General features: G+C 40.7%; 1 protein-coding gene and 1 pseudogene across 10 annotated transcripts in view; both read left to right on the top strand.

Moving 5' to 3' along the window:
- The first annotated feature begins 1,428 nt into the window (after positions 1 to 1,428).
- The window catches only part of PPA2 (inorganic pyrophosphatase 2), an 84,778-nt gene continuing 65,011 nt past the window's right edge, over positions 1,429 to 21,195 (top strand). For 3 of the 9 annotated variants that reach the window (XM_082653646.1, XM_082653644.1, XM_082653643.1), the window contains exons 1-2: positions 1,429 to 1,615; positions 17,745 to 17,809. In XM_082653646.1, the coding sequence (XP_082509772.1) occupies positions 1,432 to 1,615; positions 17,745 to 17,809 (249 nt within the window). In that variant the 5' untranslated portion in view covers positions 1,429 to 1,431. Of the gene's footprint in view, positions 1,616 to 2,397; positions 2,575 to 17,744; positions 17,810 to 17,854; positions 19,525 to 21,195 lie in introns of those variants that run through there. The other 6 variants (XM_082653648.1, XM_082653647.1, XM_082653651.1 and 3 more) reach the window with 5 other exon arrangements.
- LOC309822033 (26S proteasome regulatory subunit 8-like) lies at positions 7,008 to 8,232 on the top strand (annotated as a pseudogene). The gene has a single exon. The product of its transcript is annotated as a 26S proteasome regulatory subunit 8-like (transcript).

Below are 21,195 nucleotides of genomic sequence, written 5' to 3'. Positions count from 1 at the left end.
ACTTAATTACTATAAATTAATTGACATAATTTACATAAAGATGTTTGTCTTCTCTTGCAAGGGCCAGAATTTTAAGTTAGAATTATATTTTTCATGAATTTGTGTATTCATTGTGCTTTTAACATTTCATTTATTAGTTACTTTTTATTACCGTAGTTTATTATTTTAAAAATGGCTTCTCTTTTAATTAAAACTCTTTCACTTAGTTTTTGCAAAGATCATAAGTGAACTTTTTTGCCACTTCTTGTAAAATTGCTACTCTTCTCTTTTTATTTTTCAATCTATTTTTAATTAAAACATGTATTGAGGTATTGTTTCAGGTGTACAACATAAAATTACTACTCTTCTTGCTTGCACTTTTACAGATGAAACAACTGAAATATTTGATTTTCTTTAAAAGTTTTAATTTCTAATTAAAAAGTGTCTTATTTAATGCTCTCTTCTGGATTCTCTCATTCTGATTTGTTATGAGAATTGACCTTCATATTTGACAAGGAGGTCATCAACAACCCTGTGAAGGTGGAGGAAGCCATTTGGAGTGAGATGAGGGAAGAATATGAAAAAGTGGAGATAGTGCCTGTAGAAGATGTTTTCATAAGTGTTTCGGAAAAGCCGATAAGTAGAATTTCATAGGCTCATGAGAAAGATCTGGTAGAGAAGGAGTTCCAGGAACAATTTAACTCAACACAAAGGAGCCATTATCTATGCAAGACATGATGGATGTTCCATTCTTCAAAAATCTCAAGTGCTTGGCACGTAGACAATCCAGTGGGCCGGTCAAGGTGAAATGGGGAATAAGATAAGCTCACAAACATATAGGCACAGTACCCAGTGCCATTGTAGGAATGAAAATGTAAGAAAAAGGAAGGATAAATCACCTCTACTTGGGTTAAACAGAAAAAGGCTTCATGGAGGAGAAGGCATTTGAGGAAGTTACCGTTTTTTGGCTCTATAAGTCACGTCAAGGTCAATTCCTCACAAGGAGGCCTGATCATTATGTCTCAAAGTGATGTTTTCACGTGCGTGCATGCTTTTCTCCTACATTGGACAGGATCTAGAGCAGTGCTTGGCACAGAGTAACCATTCAATATTAAATCACTATAATAAAAACAATATTATGATAGTAAATACTGTCTGGATGAGTAAAGGAGTGAATGCATGTATGCATTAATAAGTGGCAGTGAGCTCCTCAGGGGCGGTGGACCTTGTTTTGATTATCTCTGAACCCCGATCTCGCTGCGTGTACCGTGTGTATTACTGGCAGTTCACCGGGCGCTCTAATTTCAAAGAGCAGTCTCCAGGGCCAGCCTGGCTGGGGCGGGTTCCAAGCCCCGGGCCGGGAGCGACGACTCCGGGCGGTAGGGGGCGCCGGCGTGCGTCTGGGCCGGTCCCCCGGCACCACCCGCGCGAAACCGGACCCGGGTCTACGCCATGCGCGTGCGGCTACCACTGCTGCGCACCAGCTGGGCCTGGCGCTTGGGCGCCCCGGCTGCCGCTGCCGCCGCCCGCCTGCCGCGGGGAGCGAGCGCAGGGCCCGGGCCGCGCCGCGCCATGGCTTTTTACCGCACAGAGGAGCGCGGCCAGCCCCACTCTCCCGGTTACCGCCTCTTTTTCAGTAAGTAGCTCGAGGGGGTCCCACCGCGCGCCGCGCCGGAGGCTCGGGATGGGAGCGCGGCCTCCATCCCTCCCTCCTTCGGGCCCGCCGCGATCGCCGCGCGGTTCTGGTCACTTTCCCGCACGCGGGGGCCAGCGCCGAGCCATGGGAGCTGCCAGAGATGGGGGCGGCGGACTAAGTCCCCAAACGCGGAGCGCGAGACGCAGGGCGGCCGGCTGGGCCGCGCCCGGGTCACCCTGGGCGCGGCCAACCGCCCTCCCCGAGCCGCGGGCGGAGCGCGCGTGGGAGTGCGCCCGGTCACCTGGCCGGGTCGGCAGCCGTTAGCCCAGCCCGCGTCACTGTTCTGGGTTCGCGATAGCTCCCAACGCGAGGAGCAGAGTCCAGTGGTTAGCCGACCTCCCTTACCCTCCCCCCCTTACCCTCCCCCCTCCCCTCCCGTCCCCCTCCCCTCCCCTCCTTTCCCCTCCTTTCCCCTCTCCTCCCCTCCTTTCCCCTCCTTTCCCCTCCTTTCCCCTCCCCTCCTTTCCCCTCCCCTCCCCTCCCCGTCCCGTCCCCTCCCCTCCCCTCCCCTCCCCGTCCCCTCCCCTCCCCGTCCCCTCCCCTCCCCGTCCCCTCCCCTCCCCTCCCCGTCCCCGTCCCCGTCCCCTCCCCTCCCCGTCCCCTCCTTTCCCCTCCCCTCCCCCTCCCAGTGGATGTAACAAAACTCCTGCTGAGGGCCGCCCATGAGGCGGGACTTCGGAGATGACAGGTCCAGTGGTTCTTTTTCAGGGCAGGGACTCTGATGAAGGGCCTCCCAGCAGCGTGAATTTATACTCACGAGTTTGCACCTTGAATGCGATCCACGATCAAGAGCCTCGCTGGTTGCAAAGTAGCTCATTCAACTCCGCAAATTGAGCAAACCCAGAGGGCGAAGCGACTTGGGGCACTGACCTGGCCGACTAAGATGGGAAAACACCCAGGTCTCCATTATTCTCATTTTTCTTTGCATCCCGATATTTCACTGTGTAGGTTAGCTATGATGTGAAATAGCCAGGTTGGTTGAGTTGCTTTCATGCCTCACTGATTTCAGAGCCCCGAGGGGAGTAGTACCTTTTTTTCTGTAAAGTCGACCTTGCCTTATCGCCCACCTGTTAGGAACACCAGCTCTAGAGAATTTCAGATCTCAGCTCGAATCCTGGATTCTTTAGCTCTTAGCTCTGGGACCCTGGACGAGTTTCCTAACTTGCTGAGCCTTAGTTCTTCTCATCTGTAAAATAGGGCTGTAAGACTTACATGGCATAGTGTATGCAAATGATTAGTCACCAGGTCTAGAATATAAATTCTATTGTTAATAATACTTGTGATCATTATTGATACCTGTAATTTATAAAATGTTTATATGTATGCTATCTGAGCTTAGGGTCGAGCAGTATTTTATGGAAGAGAAAGCTGAATTTGAATAGTTTTGTGGTTATAATGCAGTTGATACTAAAATTCCCATTTTCTTCAGAATTGACTCCATATTCTTTTCCATCCTAATTTGGTCAAGACTGATCAGGTAGAAGGGGACCATTAACAAGAAGACCCAAATTTCTGAATGGATTGTTCCAAAAGGTTACAAAGCAATGGTTTGAGGAACAACTTTCCATAGAAACAGTGTTACAAAATGGCAGTTAGGTTTTTAAGTAGATAAAAGCTGTCTAACTCATAAAATGGTGAAAGTAATACAGTAATAAATGATTGACCAAAAAGTCAATAAATATTTATAAAATGTGCTGGACACTGTTAGATGTGGCACTGAGGAAATTTTAGTTATGGGCCCTGACCTCAAGAGATTGGTGATATCAATATAATTAATTAAGGAAAGTATAAAAACACTAAAAAATTCAAATAAAATTATTTGAATGTTGGCTGAGAAAAAATAGCCTTGAGGCTCCTAGAGCATATGGTGTAACCCACTGAGCACTGACTTTGGCATGGGGAGTCCTAGGCCTTGGTTCTCACTCTGCTGTAACTCACTGTGTGCTGATTGGCCAGGTGATGGCTTCATTTCTTACATGTTCAGTTTCTTTAGCTGTAAAATGAAGCAGTTGACCTACCAGTGATCTTAAAGGTCCTTCTTAGTGATGATAGTCCTTGGAGACATTGGATGAATAATAGATACTCTTAACATTATGTATTGGGGCCGGGCCTCTGTTAGGTATTTTTGAGGCTATATTGGCCTCTCGCTGTGGTTTGTTTCTTTAGCTGCAAGTGTATTTCAGACTCACGATTTTCTTTAACTGGAATGCCACAAATAAAATACATATATATTTTTTTCACTCAGTTGGAACAAATGACAGAAAAGAAGAAAAAAGGTTTTACTGAGGTAAATGGGCAAAAATTGGAAGAAAGGAGAATGTGGTTTGGGGGAGGGGCCAGGTGGTGAGATAGTCATTGGAAGGTATTGTTGGGTTGAACAATTCCTGAACTAAACGCCAGATGGCATCCTTGGCCCAAGACTGTTTACTGCCTGCTGGAAGGGGTAGGACAAAGTGAAAGGAAGCCCCTTTAGGATTAAGGGGTAAGGGGTAACAATGAACAATTTGCTCTTTATAAAGGTGGTCACAAATTGTATATTTTATACTCTGGCAGTATCTATGTGCAGTAGTATGGTGCAGTTCGCTCCCTTCAAAGAAGAACATGAATATAGCACTACTTGGCTGAGAAGTATTATTTAGCGTTATTACAGTGGAATCATTTCCCACATTTCCAAATATATCCCAAGCCTCTGAAATATGAGTGCAGTTGGGAGGTAGACTTTTTGGCATTTCATTTCTGTAAATGGTTCTCTTTACCATCATTCAGAAAAATTAGAATAAATGATAGATGCAGTACTTTTCTTTTCCTTTTAATTGGTGTTGAACTTTGTGGGAACAGTATTGAAGTGAGACAGGGTGACAGAGGAGAAAAAACATCCTGGTGGGAATCATGAGGCGTCCTGGCCCTGTAATGAACTTTTTGTGTGGCGTTGCATGAGTAATTGAACCTCTCTGTACCTCATTTTATTAAACCACGGAAAGAGGAGATTGGACTTGATCATTTCCAAACTGCTTAGTTGAGCACAAACATCCCATGGTATGTTACTAGGCTTTCTTTAAAGGAAGAGCTTCATGGTTTAATAAATTAGCAAAACACTTCTCATTTTATCACCTTGGGGAGTCACAATGTGCATATTAAAGTTGTTGGAAATTCTTATGTAAAGTAACTTGTCCCAACTTTTGAATCCAAGAGCCCCTGTTTCTCAGAACATTTGTTGACATCTAAGTAACTCTAGAGTTTGATGGAATTCTATTTGAGAAGCATTGGGTTCTACACTAATAGTCAAAACAGTTAGGTTGTAGCCCTGGCTTGACTATTTTAGGCATCGCTTGACATCCCCTAGCTCTGTTTCTCCATCTGTAAAACGGGGATAGCACTGATGATTTTATAGAATTGCTGTGGCAGTTAAATGAGACCATGTTTGTAAAGACTATCACTGTCTCACACATGGCACATGGTTAATGTTTAATATGAATTATTTCTTTTTCCCTTTTGACTTTAAGACCAAAATTCTTGTTACGTTTTGTGAAGGATGAGAACAATGGGATATGGATAGAATTGCATACTTTGAGTAAGTCCTGATTTATTAATTCCAAGTCTTACAGTTTTCATGGGTACCAACTTGCAGTCTTTTGAATTAGTTGTGAAATCATAACGAAGTAAGACTTGTTCATATGGGACCAAAGACATAGCACTGCATGCCAATATTCTTTGGTAGTCTACATGTTTTTGTTTTGTTAATAACTTGAAAATTCATTATTTTAGATTTTTTAACTTTTCCTAAAGGATGAGGAGAAGCTACACTTTCATAGTTTGGATTTTTTTTTTTTTACTATGGGATAGGTGACTGGTTCACTTAGAGAAATAGTGCTGTAGATAATTCAGATTGCTTTTATTTAGTGTGAGAACGAATCATGCAGTTCTTTAACAATGAATTTATCATTTTAGTAAGACTATGCTTATGTTGAAATTACTATATGTTTTGTTTTTTAAGTATGTCATTTGAATAGAAGGAGGAATCTGCCATTGAATGTACCACACATTTGGACTTAATAAAATTTACTGAATTACATGAAACGTGTGTTTGAGTCTTAAATATGAGTTCCTGTAACTTTTTTTTTTATTTGGCCCATATCATAAAACTTGACACAGTAGATGATAATGGTTATTGTGTGGATATAGAAATGTTAGTTATATTTACTTGGTTTTTGTCATTGCTACAGCTTCCAATAAGAATCTCTATAAATGCTTTTAGTAATGATACGTAATAGTATGTTGGTACTTAGCATACATGTAACTATTTGATGTGTATAACATATATAATCAGGTATAAGTTTTGCAGTCCACTCAGTTTCCTCACTTGCTAATACAAGTAATAAACTTTCATCCTGATACAACTTGCTGTTATAAGAGAAAAACACATAGATTACTTACAAAATGATAGAATAAAATCTCATTTCGGTCCAGTCGAAGGGAAAGTTTTGACTCTGTTTGGCAATGTCTAATGTATATTGATGGGCCTGATAGAATTCATTAGCTTATGCCCAGTAGGTGTATAGTCTGATTTTCAACAAAGTGAAATACCAAAACAAAATGGTAGGGTGACTACAGTTGTTTGTCTTATCTCCCTCCTCATAAATATCCTATTAAAGTGATAGTAGGTGGATAAAAAAGGATAACCCTGAAACAACAAATAAGAAGGAGCCATCAGAGCTGGTGATTTCAAGATATTTATAAAGGAAGAAAAGCAGATGGAGATGTGGTTATTGATGAAGCAGCACGGAGGCAGTCCCAGCTGAAGTCTGTGTGCTGAGGGGGCTGTAGTTTCGGAAGAAGCTGAACTGCTTTGCAGAACCTTAGAGAGTTTGTGGACATGTTGATGTCAGACTGGAGAGAGAGTAAGAGACATGTGGAGCCTGACACAAGGGGGAGCAGTTTAAGTTTTATCATGGAATAGCACACAGATGTTTACCATGCAGGCCTGGGGCTTAGGCGATGTGCTGGTTCCTTCTGCAGAAATTGAAGAAGGTGTTTGGAGGTCAGTAGCCCAACCTGATGGTGTCGCTGCTCAGCGGAGCTCTGGGCTCTGTGACATTTAGGGAACGCCCCAGTGTCACAGCCAGCTTCTTACCCACACATCTCCGAGGGAAGCTGGCCGTTCAACAAGCCTCGCTGCATGCACATCAGTCTTTTCTAGCCTCTTATTAAATATAAGCCAAATTGTCAGGGATCACTTTCAGCCAGCGTTTCATCCTCTGTCTGCCAAACTGCTTTGCCAAAAGGTGTCCTCGGCCTGGTGCCATGGCGGCTCTGATGCCTGCGGTCTCCACGGAAGAGGGAAGATGGCGCTTGATGGACCAGAACAGATGGAGCTGGAAGAGAGGAAGGCAGGCAGTGGACTCCGCCAATATTATCTGTCCAAGATTGAAGAACTCCAGCTGATTGTGAATGATAAGAGCCAAAATCTCTGGAGGCTGCAGGCACAGAGGAATGAGATTAATGCAAAAGTTCGCCTGTTGCAGGAAGAGCTACAGCTGCTGCAGGAAAAGGGCTCCTATGTGGGGGAGGTAGTCGGGACCATGGATAAGAAGAAAGTGTTGGTTAAGGTACATCCTGAGGGCAAGTTTGTCGTCGACGTGGACAAGAACATCAACATCAGTGATGTGACACCCAGTTGCTGGGTGGCTCTCAGAAATGACAGCTACACTCTGCACAAGATCCTACCCAACAAGGTAGACCCACTGGTGTCACTGATGATGGTGGAAAAGGTGCCAGATTCAACTTAAGAGATGATTGGTGGACAAGCAGATCAAGGAGATCAAAGAAGTGATCGAGCTGCCCGTTAAGCATCCTGAACTCTTTGAAATGCCGGGCATCGCGTAGCCCAAGGGAGTGCTGCCGTAGGGACCCGCAGGCACTGGGAAGACACTGTTGGCCCGGGCTGTGACTCATCATACAGACTATACCTTCATTCTTGTCTCTGGCTGTGAATTGGTATGGAAATTCCTTGCGGAAGGAGCAAGAATGGTGAGGGAGCTGTTTGTTATGGCCCGAGAACACGCTCCATCTATCACCTTCATGGATGAAATTGACTCCATCGGCTCCTCACGGCTGGAGGGAGGCTCCAGAGAGGACAGTGAAGTCCAGCGCACGAAGCTGGAGCTGCTCAACCAGCTGGATGGCTTCGAGGCCACCAAGAATATCAAGGTCATCATGGCAACTAATAGGATTGATATCCTGGGCTCGGCACTGCAACGCCCAGGGTGCATCTACAGAAAAATTGAATTCCCACCCCCAACGAGGAGGCCCGGCTGGATATTTTGAAGATCCATTCTTGGAAAATGAACCTGACCTGGGGGATCAACCTGAGAAAAATTGCTGAGCTCATGCCAGGAGCATCAGGGGCTGAAGTGAAGGGTGTGTGCACTGAAGCCAGCTTGTACTCACTACGGGAGTGGTGAGTCCATGTCACCCAGGAGGACTTTGAGATGGCAGTAGCCAAGGTCATGCAGAAGGAGAGTGAGCAAAGCATGCCCATCAAGAAGCTATGGAAGTGAGGCAGATACCCTTTGTGTGGATCCCTCAAAGCTCTGTAGGACAGGAAAAGAAAAAAAAAGGTGACCTCCATGTGGCAAATTTAATGATCAATTTAAAATTCTCATCTCATGTGAATTCTCAACAGTATTTTCACAATAAAGCCCTCTTTCTTCCTTGAAATGTTTTCTTTTTCCTTCTGGGACAGTGCTTTTATCTTCTTTTGATGGCTTCTCCTTCAGCAGTCTCCCTTGCTGGATCCTCTGATCTGAACTCTAACCTTTGAAACGGCTCAGGACTCAGTTCTTAGCCCACTTATCTATCTGTTCTCTCTCTAGAGCAGGGGTTGGCAAGCCCTTTCTGAAAAGGGCCAGATAGTAAATAGTTTAGGCTTTGCAAAACCTGTGGTTTCTTACAACTACTTATCTCTGCGTTGCAGGGCAAAAGCAACCAGAGAGTAAAAGTATGGGTATGGCTTTTGTTCCAACAAAAGGTTATTTATAAAAATAACAACAGGCCATGTGCTGGCTTTGGCCCATGGTCTGGAGTTTCTGTTATTGCTTTTGCTGTAGATGATCCCATCCAGTCCTGTAGCTTGAGATAGCATCTATGCCTCCCAGATGTGTAACATTAGCCCTAGTCTCTTCTTGAGCTCAAGATTTACAGATGCAGTAAATGTACTCTGTATTTCCACTGAAACGTCTAAGAAGCATCTAAAGGTTAACGTATACAAAACAGAGCTCCTGGTCCCCTACCCCCACCCAACTATTTCTTTCTGTCTTCTCACCTATAAGCAGTAACTTAGGAATCACTGTTGTGGCCACCACTGCTCTTAGCCCATATCTAGTTCATTAGTTTCTCTTCAGTCCAGCTTTTTTTTTTTTTTTTTTTTTTTTGCGATATGCGGGCCTCTCACTGTCGTGGCCTCTCCCGTTGCGGAGCACAGGCTCCGGACGTGCAGGCCCAGTGGCCATGGCTCACGGGCCCAGCCGCTCTGCAGCACGTGGGATCTTCCCAGACCGGGGCACGAACCCATGTCCCCTGCATCGGCAGGTGGACTCTCAACCACTGCGCCACCAGGGAAGCCCCAGTCCAGCTTTTGAAATGTATGCAGAAGACAATTCTCTCCACTCCCACCCTTGCCACTATATCCATGTCACCATTGTCTTTCACTTGACCAATTGCAGTAGCCTCCTGATTCTTCACCTTGCCTCCACCATTGTCCCCTGAAGTCTGCTTTCCACCAGAAGTCATCTTGATTCTTTAAGATGTCCGTCTGATCATGCCAGGTTCTGCTCCTCGTATACAAGTTCCTGTGTGGCCTGGTACTGGGCTTCCCCTCTGAATTCATTGCTTACCACTCTTCCTTTTGATCACTGTGCTCCAGCCATCCTGGCCTCCTGACTGTTTCTCAGACACGCCGTGCATATTCTTGCCTCTGAGCTTGCTCTGCATGCAGTGTTCCTGTCTAGATGTCTGCTTGACTCACGTCCTCACTTCATTCAGCTCTGTGCTGAAGTGTTACCTATCAGAGAGATCTTCCCTGGCATTTCCATATTTCTCTTTTTCCCTTCTTTCTTGCCCTGTACCTGCTAGAGTTAAAAACATCTTCATTGCTCCTATGCATCGCCTCCCCCACCGGAGTATAAGTTCCGTAAAAGCAAGGAATTTGTATACCTAGTACCTAAAACAGTGCTTGGGATACCGTATGTGTTCAGTAAATATTTACTGAATGAATGATTTTAAGAAAACCTCATAAGCTAAATGGGAAAAAAAGAAAGTAGAAAGAGAACTTGAATTTTTCAAAGTCGCATGGGTGTCCTCTGAGATTTCAGAAGCGATGGCGTCCATTAAGAAGGAAGAGGAGGCTGTGAAGAAAAGGCAATCAAAGAAGAAGAACTCTTGGAAATTAAAACTGTGATTGTTAAGACAAAGAAGTCAGTGGACGGTGTAGTGGGTTGAATGGTGTTCTGTTGTTTTAAGCCACCAGGTGTGTGCTAATTTGGTATAGCAGTCCTAGAAGGCCGATACAGAGAAGTTAGAACATAAGGTACATAAATCTACCAGAAAGTAAACAAAATGTCTGAGACAGCAAAAAAATGAGGAAGAAAGAAGAGACATAGAGATTTAATCTAGGAAGCCTAACATTTGGCTAATATGAGTTCCAGAAAAAAAAGAACAGACAGAACGAAGAAGAATTTTCTAAGGAATAGTGGAAGAGATCTAAGAATTTAAGTACCCAAGTGTTCTGAGTCCCAGACACTTTCTTGTGAAATCTCTGAAAACTGACGCTTTTATAAAGAAGACGCTAAAAGTCCCTGGGGTTGGTGTCGGGGGTGGGGAGGGAGAACAGGTCACCTGCAGAGGACTGAGAATCAAACTGGTATCTGACTGACCCAGCAGTGCTGAAAACTCAGCAACTGGAGTAATGCCTTTGAAGTTCTGAGAAAATGATTTTCCTCCTAGAATTTACCCAGGCAACCATTAATCTAGGGTAAAGACTGAATCCAGACGTTTCAGACGTTTAAGGACTTGGGAAATTTACCTCCCATGCATCCTTTCTTACACAACACAAGTTAGGGATATGCTTCTGCAAAACATGTAAGTAAACCAAAAAAGGTGAATGCATGGGATCCAGAAAATAGATCTAAGCTGGAAACCAACAAAGCAGAGTCTAAGGGTGCCAAGAAAGCTTCCAATCCAGATTGCAACAGGAAGAATGAGATTTCCAAAGGGAGCCGCTTGGATAGAGAGAGAATTCCATAGTTTTTATGGAAGCTGTGAGACATTTGAATAATTGATAGATATGATTATGACTGACAATGGAAGGAAGAAAATTAGAAGCACAAGTCATAGAAGCTGAACAAGAAAGGAAATTTATTTATGACATTCTACCTGGCCAAAAAGTCAACACACAGACAGTGTTTCTTAAACTTGCCTGACTATGTGAATTATTTGGGGGTGCTTGCTAATAATACAGATATCCAGATTTCTCTCCTTAAGATTTTGATTAGATATGGGGGTCCAGCGATCTGTTTAACAAGTAATTCAGATTTTTCTTAATCTTAGGAAATATACTAACAGGAAAAGCATAGAAAACTCAGTGTGATTATAGAACATTTCATGAGCCTTGAAAAAATAAAAGTGCAGAAGATAAAATTAGAAGAGAGAAGGATGAAGAAAGAGAGGTTAAAAAGCCAGTTAGCTGAGTCAAGAAATACTGTATATGTTTGGTGGAGCAAGGAGTAAAGCTGTGAAGTATTAAGATTGGCCAATAGAGAACTTAAAGGGAAAGGTTGGGGTCAAATAAACTAAACTTACCTCTCAGAGCTGAAATCAGTAGACAATATTCTAAAATTGTAAATTAAAAACTAACCATATAAATATATTATTTAGGGAGATGAAGATAACATCTAGATCTAAAGTAAGTTAAGGAGGCCTACGTGGGTTGCTCTAGAGTAGAGCTGGATTGGAGAGAGGTGGGGACTTTTTTTAACCATGCACACGCATTGCTTTGTTTAAACAACAACAAAATAGATATTTATAAAAGTAAGTTGGCAACGACTTGGTTTCAGTTGTAAAGAAGCAACCAGTCTGAGCTATAGATAATGAAGTTCAAACTTAAGATTTATTGCTAGTTTTCTCTGAGGCTCTAAGAAAGGGCTATTTCTAATCTGTGCTTCAGTTATATCTTTACAGGGTGATTACCACAGTGCTTGCTGCATGTACCGTGTCTCTCTGTCTATGCCTCATAGGTATAATGTGGATTACCCTGTTCATTTTATAGTTGATCAGCATAGGTAGTACAGGTTTCTCCACTATCCAGAAAGGGAGCAGTCCTGTGAAACCATTCGTAAGCCGAAATGGCATAAAGCAAAGAAGCAATACCTTAGGATACATCTTGCTAATGAATGCACAAAATAAATGGAGAGAAAGCACAGGTGCTCACAGACACAGTTCAAAGCTATGGCAGCTTGCTGCTGAGATGATGAGTGTATAGTTCCCAGGGAAGGAGCTTGGCTGGCCACTCTCACTGTTCAGGGGTGCTCGCTGCCTCTATAAGAGCTGCTGAAAAACACACCGAATGCTGTTTTCGATTTTTGCCTTTTTTTGTAAAAGTGAAAATCCTCTTAGGATTTCTTTCTGTTAGCAAAAACAGGTACTAATGTAGGTCTTTTGTAAAAGTGAAGTGGCATAGAGCAAACTTTTCAAAAAGCAGGGGATACCTGTACCTATCTTTAAATCCACCTTTAGAGAATCTTAATACCCTTTAAGTGGAGCCTAATAGCATCCTTATATCACTGACTCTAGAAAACTTTGAATGGGTTCTCAGCCTTCCTTTCTGTGTTAGGTCAATGGTTAGCTCTCTAATTGTGCCAAGAGGACTCCTTTATTTTTTAAATTTACAGGATGATGCTGATCCTGATAACATGTAGTACTCGCCCTGTCTTATCTGTGGGCATTGCTCACATTTTAGCACTTTTGTATCCTGGCATCTAGTATGTTGCCTTTTACATAGTACTAAATTGTATCTTGCTTAATTGAAGAAAATTGAGAAAATTAAGTTTCAGAGAAATCGAGTGACTTAATCAAGCTCAGCAAATAACGTGGCAGATTCTTGGCCTCTGTGTTCGTTGCTCCTGTGCCGATTTATTGGCATGTTGCTCATCAAAGCAGTATGATTATCAGATATCTAAGGCCCTATTTTATTTTCCCAGAAATTATTCTTTTTTTTCTTTATTATTATGTTTTTATTTAAACTATTTCATGATCCAAATGGCTTCTAGTAGGTTTGGTTATCTGAGTCAGACCATTCACTTACATTTATATATTTTTTACCTTCCAAAATGGCAGTTAGAAAACAATTTTAACGTATATATTGGCATTACCTTAGTGTTTGAATATATTTAGATCCCAATTTAAAGAAAGAGATATCTAAGCATGCTTCTCCCAGATCTTTAGATTTTAGTGATCACAGCCTAGTCTAGTCCTGTTTTTCCTCATACTTGAGTAGCATGTGCTCCTCTTAACATCTTAATAAGTTTGTTGGGGCTTGTCCCCAGTTAACGAGAGCTTTAGGGAAACTTAACACAAAATCAGTGTGCCAAAGGTATCATTTACCCTTAATTACAAAGGCAGCCTAGCTATTCTGTCAAGTTTCCTGTACTTCATTAATTTTAATAACAAACTTTCCTGGTTTGTACAACTTCCTGAATTCTTAGAGCTGAGATTATTGTTAATTTCCGTCACAATGATAGGTTCCAAATGTAACAACTGAAGTAATATGCTAAAGATTACATCTTTCTTCTCTTCAAAATTCTACCTTATCTTTGTGACTTAAAGTGGAGAAAAGGATCACAGATGGTGGATTGTTATTTGGAATAAGTGTTTCTATTTATATGTTAATATACTATATTTTTCTTAATTGCCATCTTTTTTTTATTTGCTCCATATATACTTATTTTAAAAATTACATAGGATAAAATTCACTCTTCTTTTTGGTGAACAGTTCTGAGTTTTAGTAGAAATATAGATTCATTTAAATGTCATCACAATCATGATACAGAACAGTCTATCACTCCCCAAAATTTCCTGTGGCCCCTCTTTCAAGTCAACTCCACCCTCTACCCTCATCCTCTGGCAACCACTGGTCTGGTCTTTATCCCTATAGTTTTGCCTTTTCCAGATGTCATCTAAATGGAATTGTTTGAGTCTAGCTTCTTTCACTTAGCACGTTACATTTTAGATTTTTTCATTTTCTTGTGTGTATCAATAGTTCACTCCTTTTTATTATGGACTAATATACTATTCTGTAAAGTGCCATTGTGTGGGTGTAACAGTTTGTTTATCCATTTACCAGTTGGACATTGGGGTTACTTCCAGTTTTTGTGGTTATTGAGTAAAGCCACTATAAACATACACTTAGAAGATTTTGTGCAAACATAAGTTTTCATTTTTTCCTGGTTAAGTACTTAATAGTAGGATTTCTGGGTCATATGTTTAACTTTATAAGAAACTGCCAAACTCTTTTCCAAAGTTGCTGTACCATTTTCATTTCCTGCCACTACATTTTATTTTAATAAAAAATATGTAAATGTGACCCACTTAAGTACCATTGTTATTTATAGAAAAGTAAATAATCAAGCAACAAACTGATAATTTTGTTCTTTCTGTTCTTGTGTTGCTCATAGAAGACTTTAAAATCAGGCACAGAATTTGAAATTTGATGTGGTATGCAAAAGAGAAGATTTTTTTTTTTCGAGATGCATCCTTTTTAACTGATGGAAAAGAGCTTTACAGATCATAGTGAGTTTTATACCCTTTGCCACTTGTGTGCTTTTTCTCATCTTTATCCTGCTTTGTGCACCGGGGTCCTTCATGAGTTAGCTTGTTGCTAGGGTGGGAAGAGAAAAATTACATTAACAGCTTGTACAGAAAAATGAAATAGTAATAGAGGTATTTGCTCAGCAAATATTTACTGAATGCCTACTAAGTGCTGGAAACTTTTCTGGATGCTGGGGATCTAGTAGAGAGCATAACAGAGCAAACAGCAACAAACAACAGCAACAAAAATCTTCAAGAACTTTAGTCTATTGATAAGTGCTAAGGAAAACTCACACAGCATGAGAAGAGGAAATAAAATTTTGGTGGAGTGGAGGCCATTATTAAGTTATATGCTTCTGATTTTATTGGACTGAAGCCATGGCTTGTTTTCCGTTTGTTTATTTAAATAAACTTTATTTTGGAATAGTTTTAGATCTGGCAAGGTTGCAACAGTAGTACAGAATTCCAGTATATCTCTTACCACGTTTTCCCTAACGTTAACATCTTTCATTACCACTGTACATTTGTCAAAGCTAAGAAACCAACGTTGGTACATACTATTAACTCAACTCCACGTTTTATTTGGGTGTCACTGGATTTTCCACTAATGTCACTTTTCTGTCCCATGATCCAATTCAGGGTACCACATTGCATTTAGTCATTATATTTCCTTAGTCTCCTCTAATCTGACAACTTCTCAGTCGTTCCTTGTTTTTTGTTTTCTAATGACCTTGAAATTTATGAACAGTATTGGTTAGGTATTTTGTAGAATGTCCCTCAGTTTGGGTGTGTCTGATGTCTTTCTCACGATGAGACCGGAGTTCTGGGTTTGGGGGAAGTGTGCGACAGAAGTGAAGTACCCTTCTCATCGTGGCATATCAGGAGGTACATGCTATGAACATGACTGGTGATATTAACCTTGATCACTTGGTTAAGGGTACTGCTTGTCAAGCGTTCTGCACTGAAATGTTTTTCCCCTTCCATACTCTATTCTTTGGAAGTGAGCCACTAAGTCCAGTCCACAATTGGGGGGGCAGGGTAAGCTTTACTTCTTGGAGGGGAGGACATCTACATATATTGTTTAGAATTTTTCTGAAAGTAAGACTTGTCTCTTACCCCTCATTTATTTATTTATACAATCATTTATTTGTATTACTGTGGACTCACGTATATTTATTGTATACTTTGGGTTATGATTCAATACAGGCATACCTTATTTTATTGCACTTTGTTGTACTTCGAAGATATTGTGTTATTTACAAATAGTTTTGTGGCAACACTGTGTTGTACAAGTCTGTTGGTGCCAATTCCCAGTGGCATTTGCTCATTTGGTGTCTCTGTGTCACATTTTCATAGTTCTTGCAATATTTGTTATGGTGATATGTGATCAATGATCTTTGGTTTTACCAGTACGACTCACTGAAGGCTCAGATGATGGTTGGTGTTTTTTAGCAATAAAGTATTTTTTAATTAAGGTATATATATTGTTTTTTAAGATATAATATTGTGGCACACTTAGAAGACTACAGTGTAATGTAAACATAACTTTTATATGCACTGTGAAACCAAAAATTTGTGTGACTTGCCTCGTGATATTCACTTTATTACAGTGGTCTGAAACCAAGCCCACAGTATCTCCAGGGTTTGCCCATACCCATTATTTATTTTGTCACTCAACTTGTTCCAGCTTTGGCCTTTGGGAACTCTTTCAGGTTGGCTCCATTTCCCTTTGACATACCTCCAGCCTTTTGTTTTGAGCACTTGGTTGGTTTCTGGTAGTACAAGATATTCCAGGCTCATCTTGTATATTCTTTGCCCCAGCTTTAGAATCAGCCCATTTTTCAAGTAGCCCTAGTTCTTTTCATTGGAGAATGGTATTTAGAAGCCAAGATTTGGGTGCTAGGTATACTCATTGCTACTGGAGTGTCAGCCAGTCCTCATTTTATTTATTAAGATATTTTTAAAGTCTGAATTTGAAAATTATACCAAAGAAGTAGCAGGCCAGAAGTAGAACATACCCTGACTTAAGAAATTGCAAAGTGAAAATTTTCTATGGCTGTATTAAGCCCAGCTTTTAGAAACATTCATTCCAGCAAAAGTATGCATTGGGTTATTGTATTTTGTTTAAATAATATATACTTTTAAAGGTATTTTATATATACATTTCAGTATGCAATGAGGATAAAATAGTTTCTGTTATTGAAATTTTTGTTTTAAGCTTACCTTAATATTAGCATCCTTATCACTTTGAGTGGAACAAATGATTCGTTTCTTTTAATTTGGTAGGACCTTTAATCCTTTGTTCATGTAAATTGTAGGTGGAAATTAGGAATTCTATTGCTAGGTTTCTCTTGGGAAAATTGACATCAGTTTTAGTCCATTTCACTTATTAATCAGTCTCTTTTCGGAAGTAAGATTTTTCATATTTGGGGTTTTTGTCTAATTTAGACATATTTTGCTTTGGATGTTTAAGCCACAGGAATAAGTAAATGGTTTCAGCAACTCAGATATGGTTGATTTGGTGTGTACAGCAGTCCCACTTGTCTGTGGTTTTGCTTTTCACAGTTTCAATTACCCTTGGTCATATGTGGTCTGAATATATTAAATGGAAAATTCCAGAAGTAAATATTTCATAAGTTTTAAATTGTGTGCCACACTGTTCTGAGTAGTGGAAATCTGGTGCTGTTCTGTTTTGTCCTGCCTTGTCCCTGTCCTGGGCATGAGTCATACCTTTGTCCAGCCTTAGTAGATATCTCGGTTGTCAGACCCACTGCCCAGGTACCACAGAGCTTGTGTTCAGGTAACCCTTATTTTCCTTAATAATGGCCCCAAAGCGCAAGAGTAGTGATGCTGGCAATTCGGATATTCTCTTACTGTGCCTAATTTATAAATTAAACTTTATCATAGGTATGTGTGTATAGGAAAAAAAAAAAAAAACATGTAGGGTTACTATCCACAGCTTCAGGCATCCATTGGGGTCTTGGAATGTATCCCCCGAAGATAAGGGGGGACTACTGTTTTTCTCTTTCGTCATCAGATTGGAGCAAGTTTTAAAAGTTGAATTAAACTTTAAATTGGGAGTTAAGGTTAATTTTGAAAAAAAACATTAAAAACGTGTTTAAAATTTAAAAGTGGGTAAGAGTATAATTGCTCTAAAGAACAAGATAGTCCATTGCTTTAATTCTGTGTTTTTGTTTATTTTCCTTTGCAGAGAATGTAGCTGGTCACTACATTTCCCCCTTTCATGATATTCCTCTGAAGGCGGACTCTGAAGAGGTATTGTTTTAACTTGTTTGGGGCATGAAAATATGTACTTCTCGTATCACCATAAAATGCTTTTTGGAAGCATCTTGAAAGGAAAGAATGTGGTCGGAAGCTGAGAAGGGCAACAGAGTTATCATAACAGGATTATAAGCCTCCTTCGTGAATTCGAATTTGGATAAGAATAGGATTCTTCCAGGAGAACTTGAGGAGAAAGAGATGTTAGTAGTCGATAAAGCTTAGAATTTGGTCAGAAATAAAGATTTAAGGTATAGAATTTAAGAGGTTAACAAGAGGCTTATTTTAAGTAGTAGTAACAGTAGTAGTAGAAGTAATAACATTTGTGAATTATTTTGTTTGCTAGCCACCATGTGAACATATGACATTTTATTTAATCCTTATGAGTTGCTATTATCATCTCTAAGGACACCGGAGCCGAAGGCATGTTATTGACTTGTCTAAGGTCATGCAGCTGGTAAGTGCCAGAACCAGGTTTTGAACTAGCATTTCTGACCACAGAGTTCATGCTCTTTAACTACTCTACGAGACAGATGCTAGAAAGATAAAGTTGGGAAGATTGTAGTCTTTGAATAGTTATTCTTTTAGAACCTAAAATTACTTGACAGGTGTGAGGGTGGAAGGGATGTAAGTCAGGTCAGAGGGAGATCTGCTGCTGAAGGTGGAACTAAGAGGGGCTCGGCATATTGGAGCCTTCCGAGGACTCTCCTGACTAGCTGGCGAGATGGCATAATTGGCAGTGGATGTTAGTAGTCACCATGACGTTGGAAGTTCTTTTCTTGAAATCTGAGTAGTTACAACAATTGGCTGACTTCATCTGTTAAGTAAGTTAACCAGGACTATGTTCCTGGTTGAGATTATATGGGGCTAGTTAGTGGGGTGGGGTTTTCTAGAACTGTGGGGAGATGAGTGTGAGGGCAGAGGCCAGTGAAGAAGTGGGAAGCTGCTTCAGATGCAAGGCTGGTTTGACTTTTTTGGTGTTACCTCAGGGGCTGAATTTCAGGCATCATCCAAAGGTTCTGGAACTCTGGAGTAGGACTTATGCTGTCTTGCAGCCCTTCACAGGGCTGGACTGTCCATAACAGTGGCAGCGGGGAGAATAATAGCAAAGATTTATTGAGTGTTTGTAGTGCTTAGGCAAGCACTGTGCCCAGAGCTTGACTTGCATTATTTCAAAATGTGCCGGGCTACTATTATCATCCTTATTTTGTTAATGAGGTTAAGTACCTTGCGCATGGTCACAAATCTAGTTTGCTGTGGAGGTGAGATTTGAACTTAGGTGCTCTAACTCCACAGACTGTATCTTTTTTTTTTTTTTTTTAAACATTTCTTCAGGCTTTATTTTAAATGATAGCAGGTTTGAGGTCAAGAAGACAATAGGTGATGGTGACTTGATATAGTAAAAAAAAAAAAAAAGCAAAAGGAAAGGTATTTTATTCTAAACTATTATTTACAAACACATTTAAAACTATAGTCATTTCCTATAATGTCTATAGAATTTTCTATAAATAATTTTCCCAGAAAGAGCGAGGAAAAGAATGCTCGGCAACAGGGGTACCCTTTTCTACAAAGCCTGTATCTTAACTGCTCTTGTGTAATTCTTCTAGCTCATTACTTCCGAGGAGAATTCAGCTACAGGACAAGGAGTCATGTAATCTGGAGAGAGAAAGAAACCAATGAGAGGGCAGAAAGAACTCCACAGTACTGTGTGTGTGTGTGAATGTGTGTATGTGTATGTGTGTGTGTCCATGTGTTTTGTTTTGTTGTGGCCAGTGAGCTGTCCAACCTAGATATCTCACGTCTCCCAAAAATTCTCTTTGATTTTGGCCAAAAGTGCGTGCATTCATCTATTTATTTATTCATAGACTTATTCATTCAGTAAACAGTTATTGCATGCTTATTAGGAGCCTGACAGTATTCCAAGCACTAGAGTTGCAGTGGTAAATAAGGTGAATATAGTTCCCACTCAGCCGGAGGAGACTAACAACCTGAAAATAAACAAGTCAATCCGATAATGTTATGTGCTCGAAAACTAGAATAGGGTAAGGAGGGTAGGAGTGACTGGTGGGTGCTGCTTCAGGTGTACTGTGACAAAATCTTTATACCTGATCACAGTAACAATGACAATAATAATATTTGGAGGAATCATGTAGTAGGTAGGGGTGGAGGTGGAACAAAGAGTGGGCTTTAAACATCCCAGTGGGCATAATATTCTGCCTAAGGAGGATGGGTTTTGGGGAACATGAGATTTGGGGTTATGAAAAATTGAGGATAGGGCAGGACAAAGTATAACAGGCTATACTGGTGAATTCTGGGCCTTTTGGAGACTGGTACACACAGTGGTTATGTAAATAGGTTTCCCTGGTTCCCAGTCCTAGTGGGTAGAATGGTTGCACCTTATACTTTGGGTGGTGGTATTTTAGGAACAGGAATAATGTTTCCGGGCCGGCTTGGAATAATTGTTTTTCTGTTAGTTTTTGTTTCCTCCACTAGTTGTTTTGGTGTGTAAAAGTTACATATAATGTGTGAGCATTTGTGACTGGCATAATTTTTCTTCTCAACCCACCATACACTCTTAATTTAAAAGTGCTTGATGGAGGCATAGTAATCACACCTTGGTGGAAATCACAGGCAGGAGGTGCAGCCGGGTACTTTCATGGCTTGTTAGTCGTACTCCCTGAAGTTTCATTTCAATAATGAAATGACTGTTTTAAGCATAGTCACTGGAAACTGCCAGTCTTTCCTTAAAGACTGAACAGAGCCTTTGCTTGTTTTATAAAAACTAGGAAAGTATACTTGAAAGAGATGTAGCTTTTCTGATAATTTGTTTTGTGAAACACTTTGATGCTCATGCACTGGGGATGCAAATGCTGAGAGAAAAATGAAGTGGGCATTTGGTGGATTCTCTGTTGAATCAGGTTCCTGGAAGCCTCTGTAGTGGAGTGTTTATTCAATAGGCATATTTTCATTGCTCTGCAGTCAATTTCTTTCGTGAAATATCACAATCATAAATACTTTCTTTTTTAAATTGAAGTATAGTTAATTTACAGTGATTCAGGTGTACAGCAAAGTGATTCAGTTTTATATGTATACACACACACAAACACACAATATATATATATTCTTTTTCAGATTCTGTTCCATTATAGGTTATTACAAGATATTGAATATAGTTCCCTGTGCTATAGAGTAGGTCCTTGTTGTTTATCTATTTTATGTATAGTAGTGTGTATCTGTTAATCCCAAATTCCCAATTTATCCCTCCTCCTCTTTCCCTTGTGGTAGCCATAAGTTTGTTTTCTATCACTGTGAGTCTACTTCTGTTTTGTAAATAAGTTCTTTTGTATCATTTTTTTAGATGCCACATGTAAGTGATACCATAT

Source organism: Grampus griseus (genome assembly GCF_964374135.1).
Source record: "Grampus griseus genome assembly, chromosome: 4".
NCBI lineage: Eukaryota > Metazoa > Chordata > Mammalia > Artiodactyla > Delphinidae > Grampus > Grampus griseus.
Note: the sequence above shows the minus strand (reverse complement) of the source record. Positions and strands in the feature narration are given on the sequence as shown.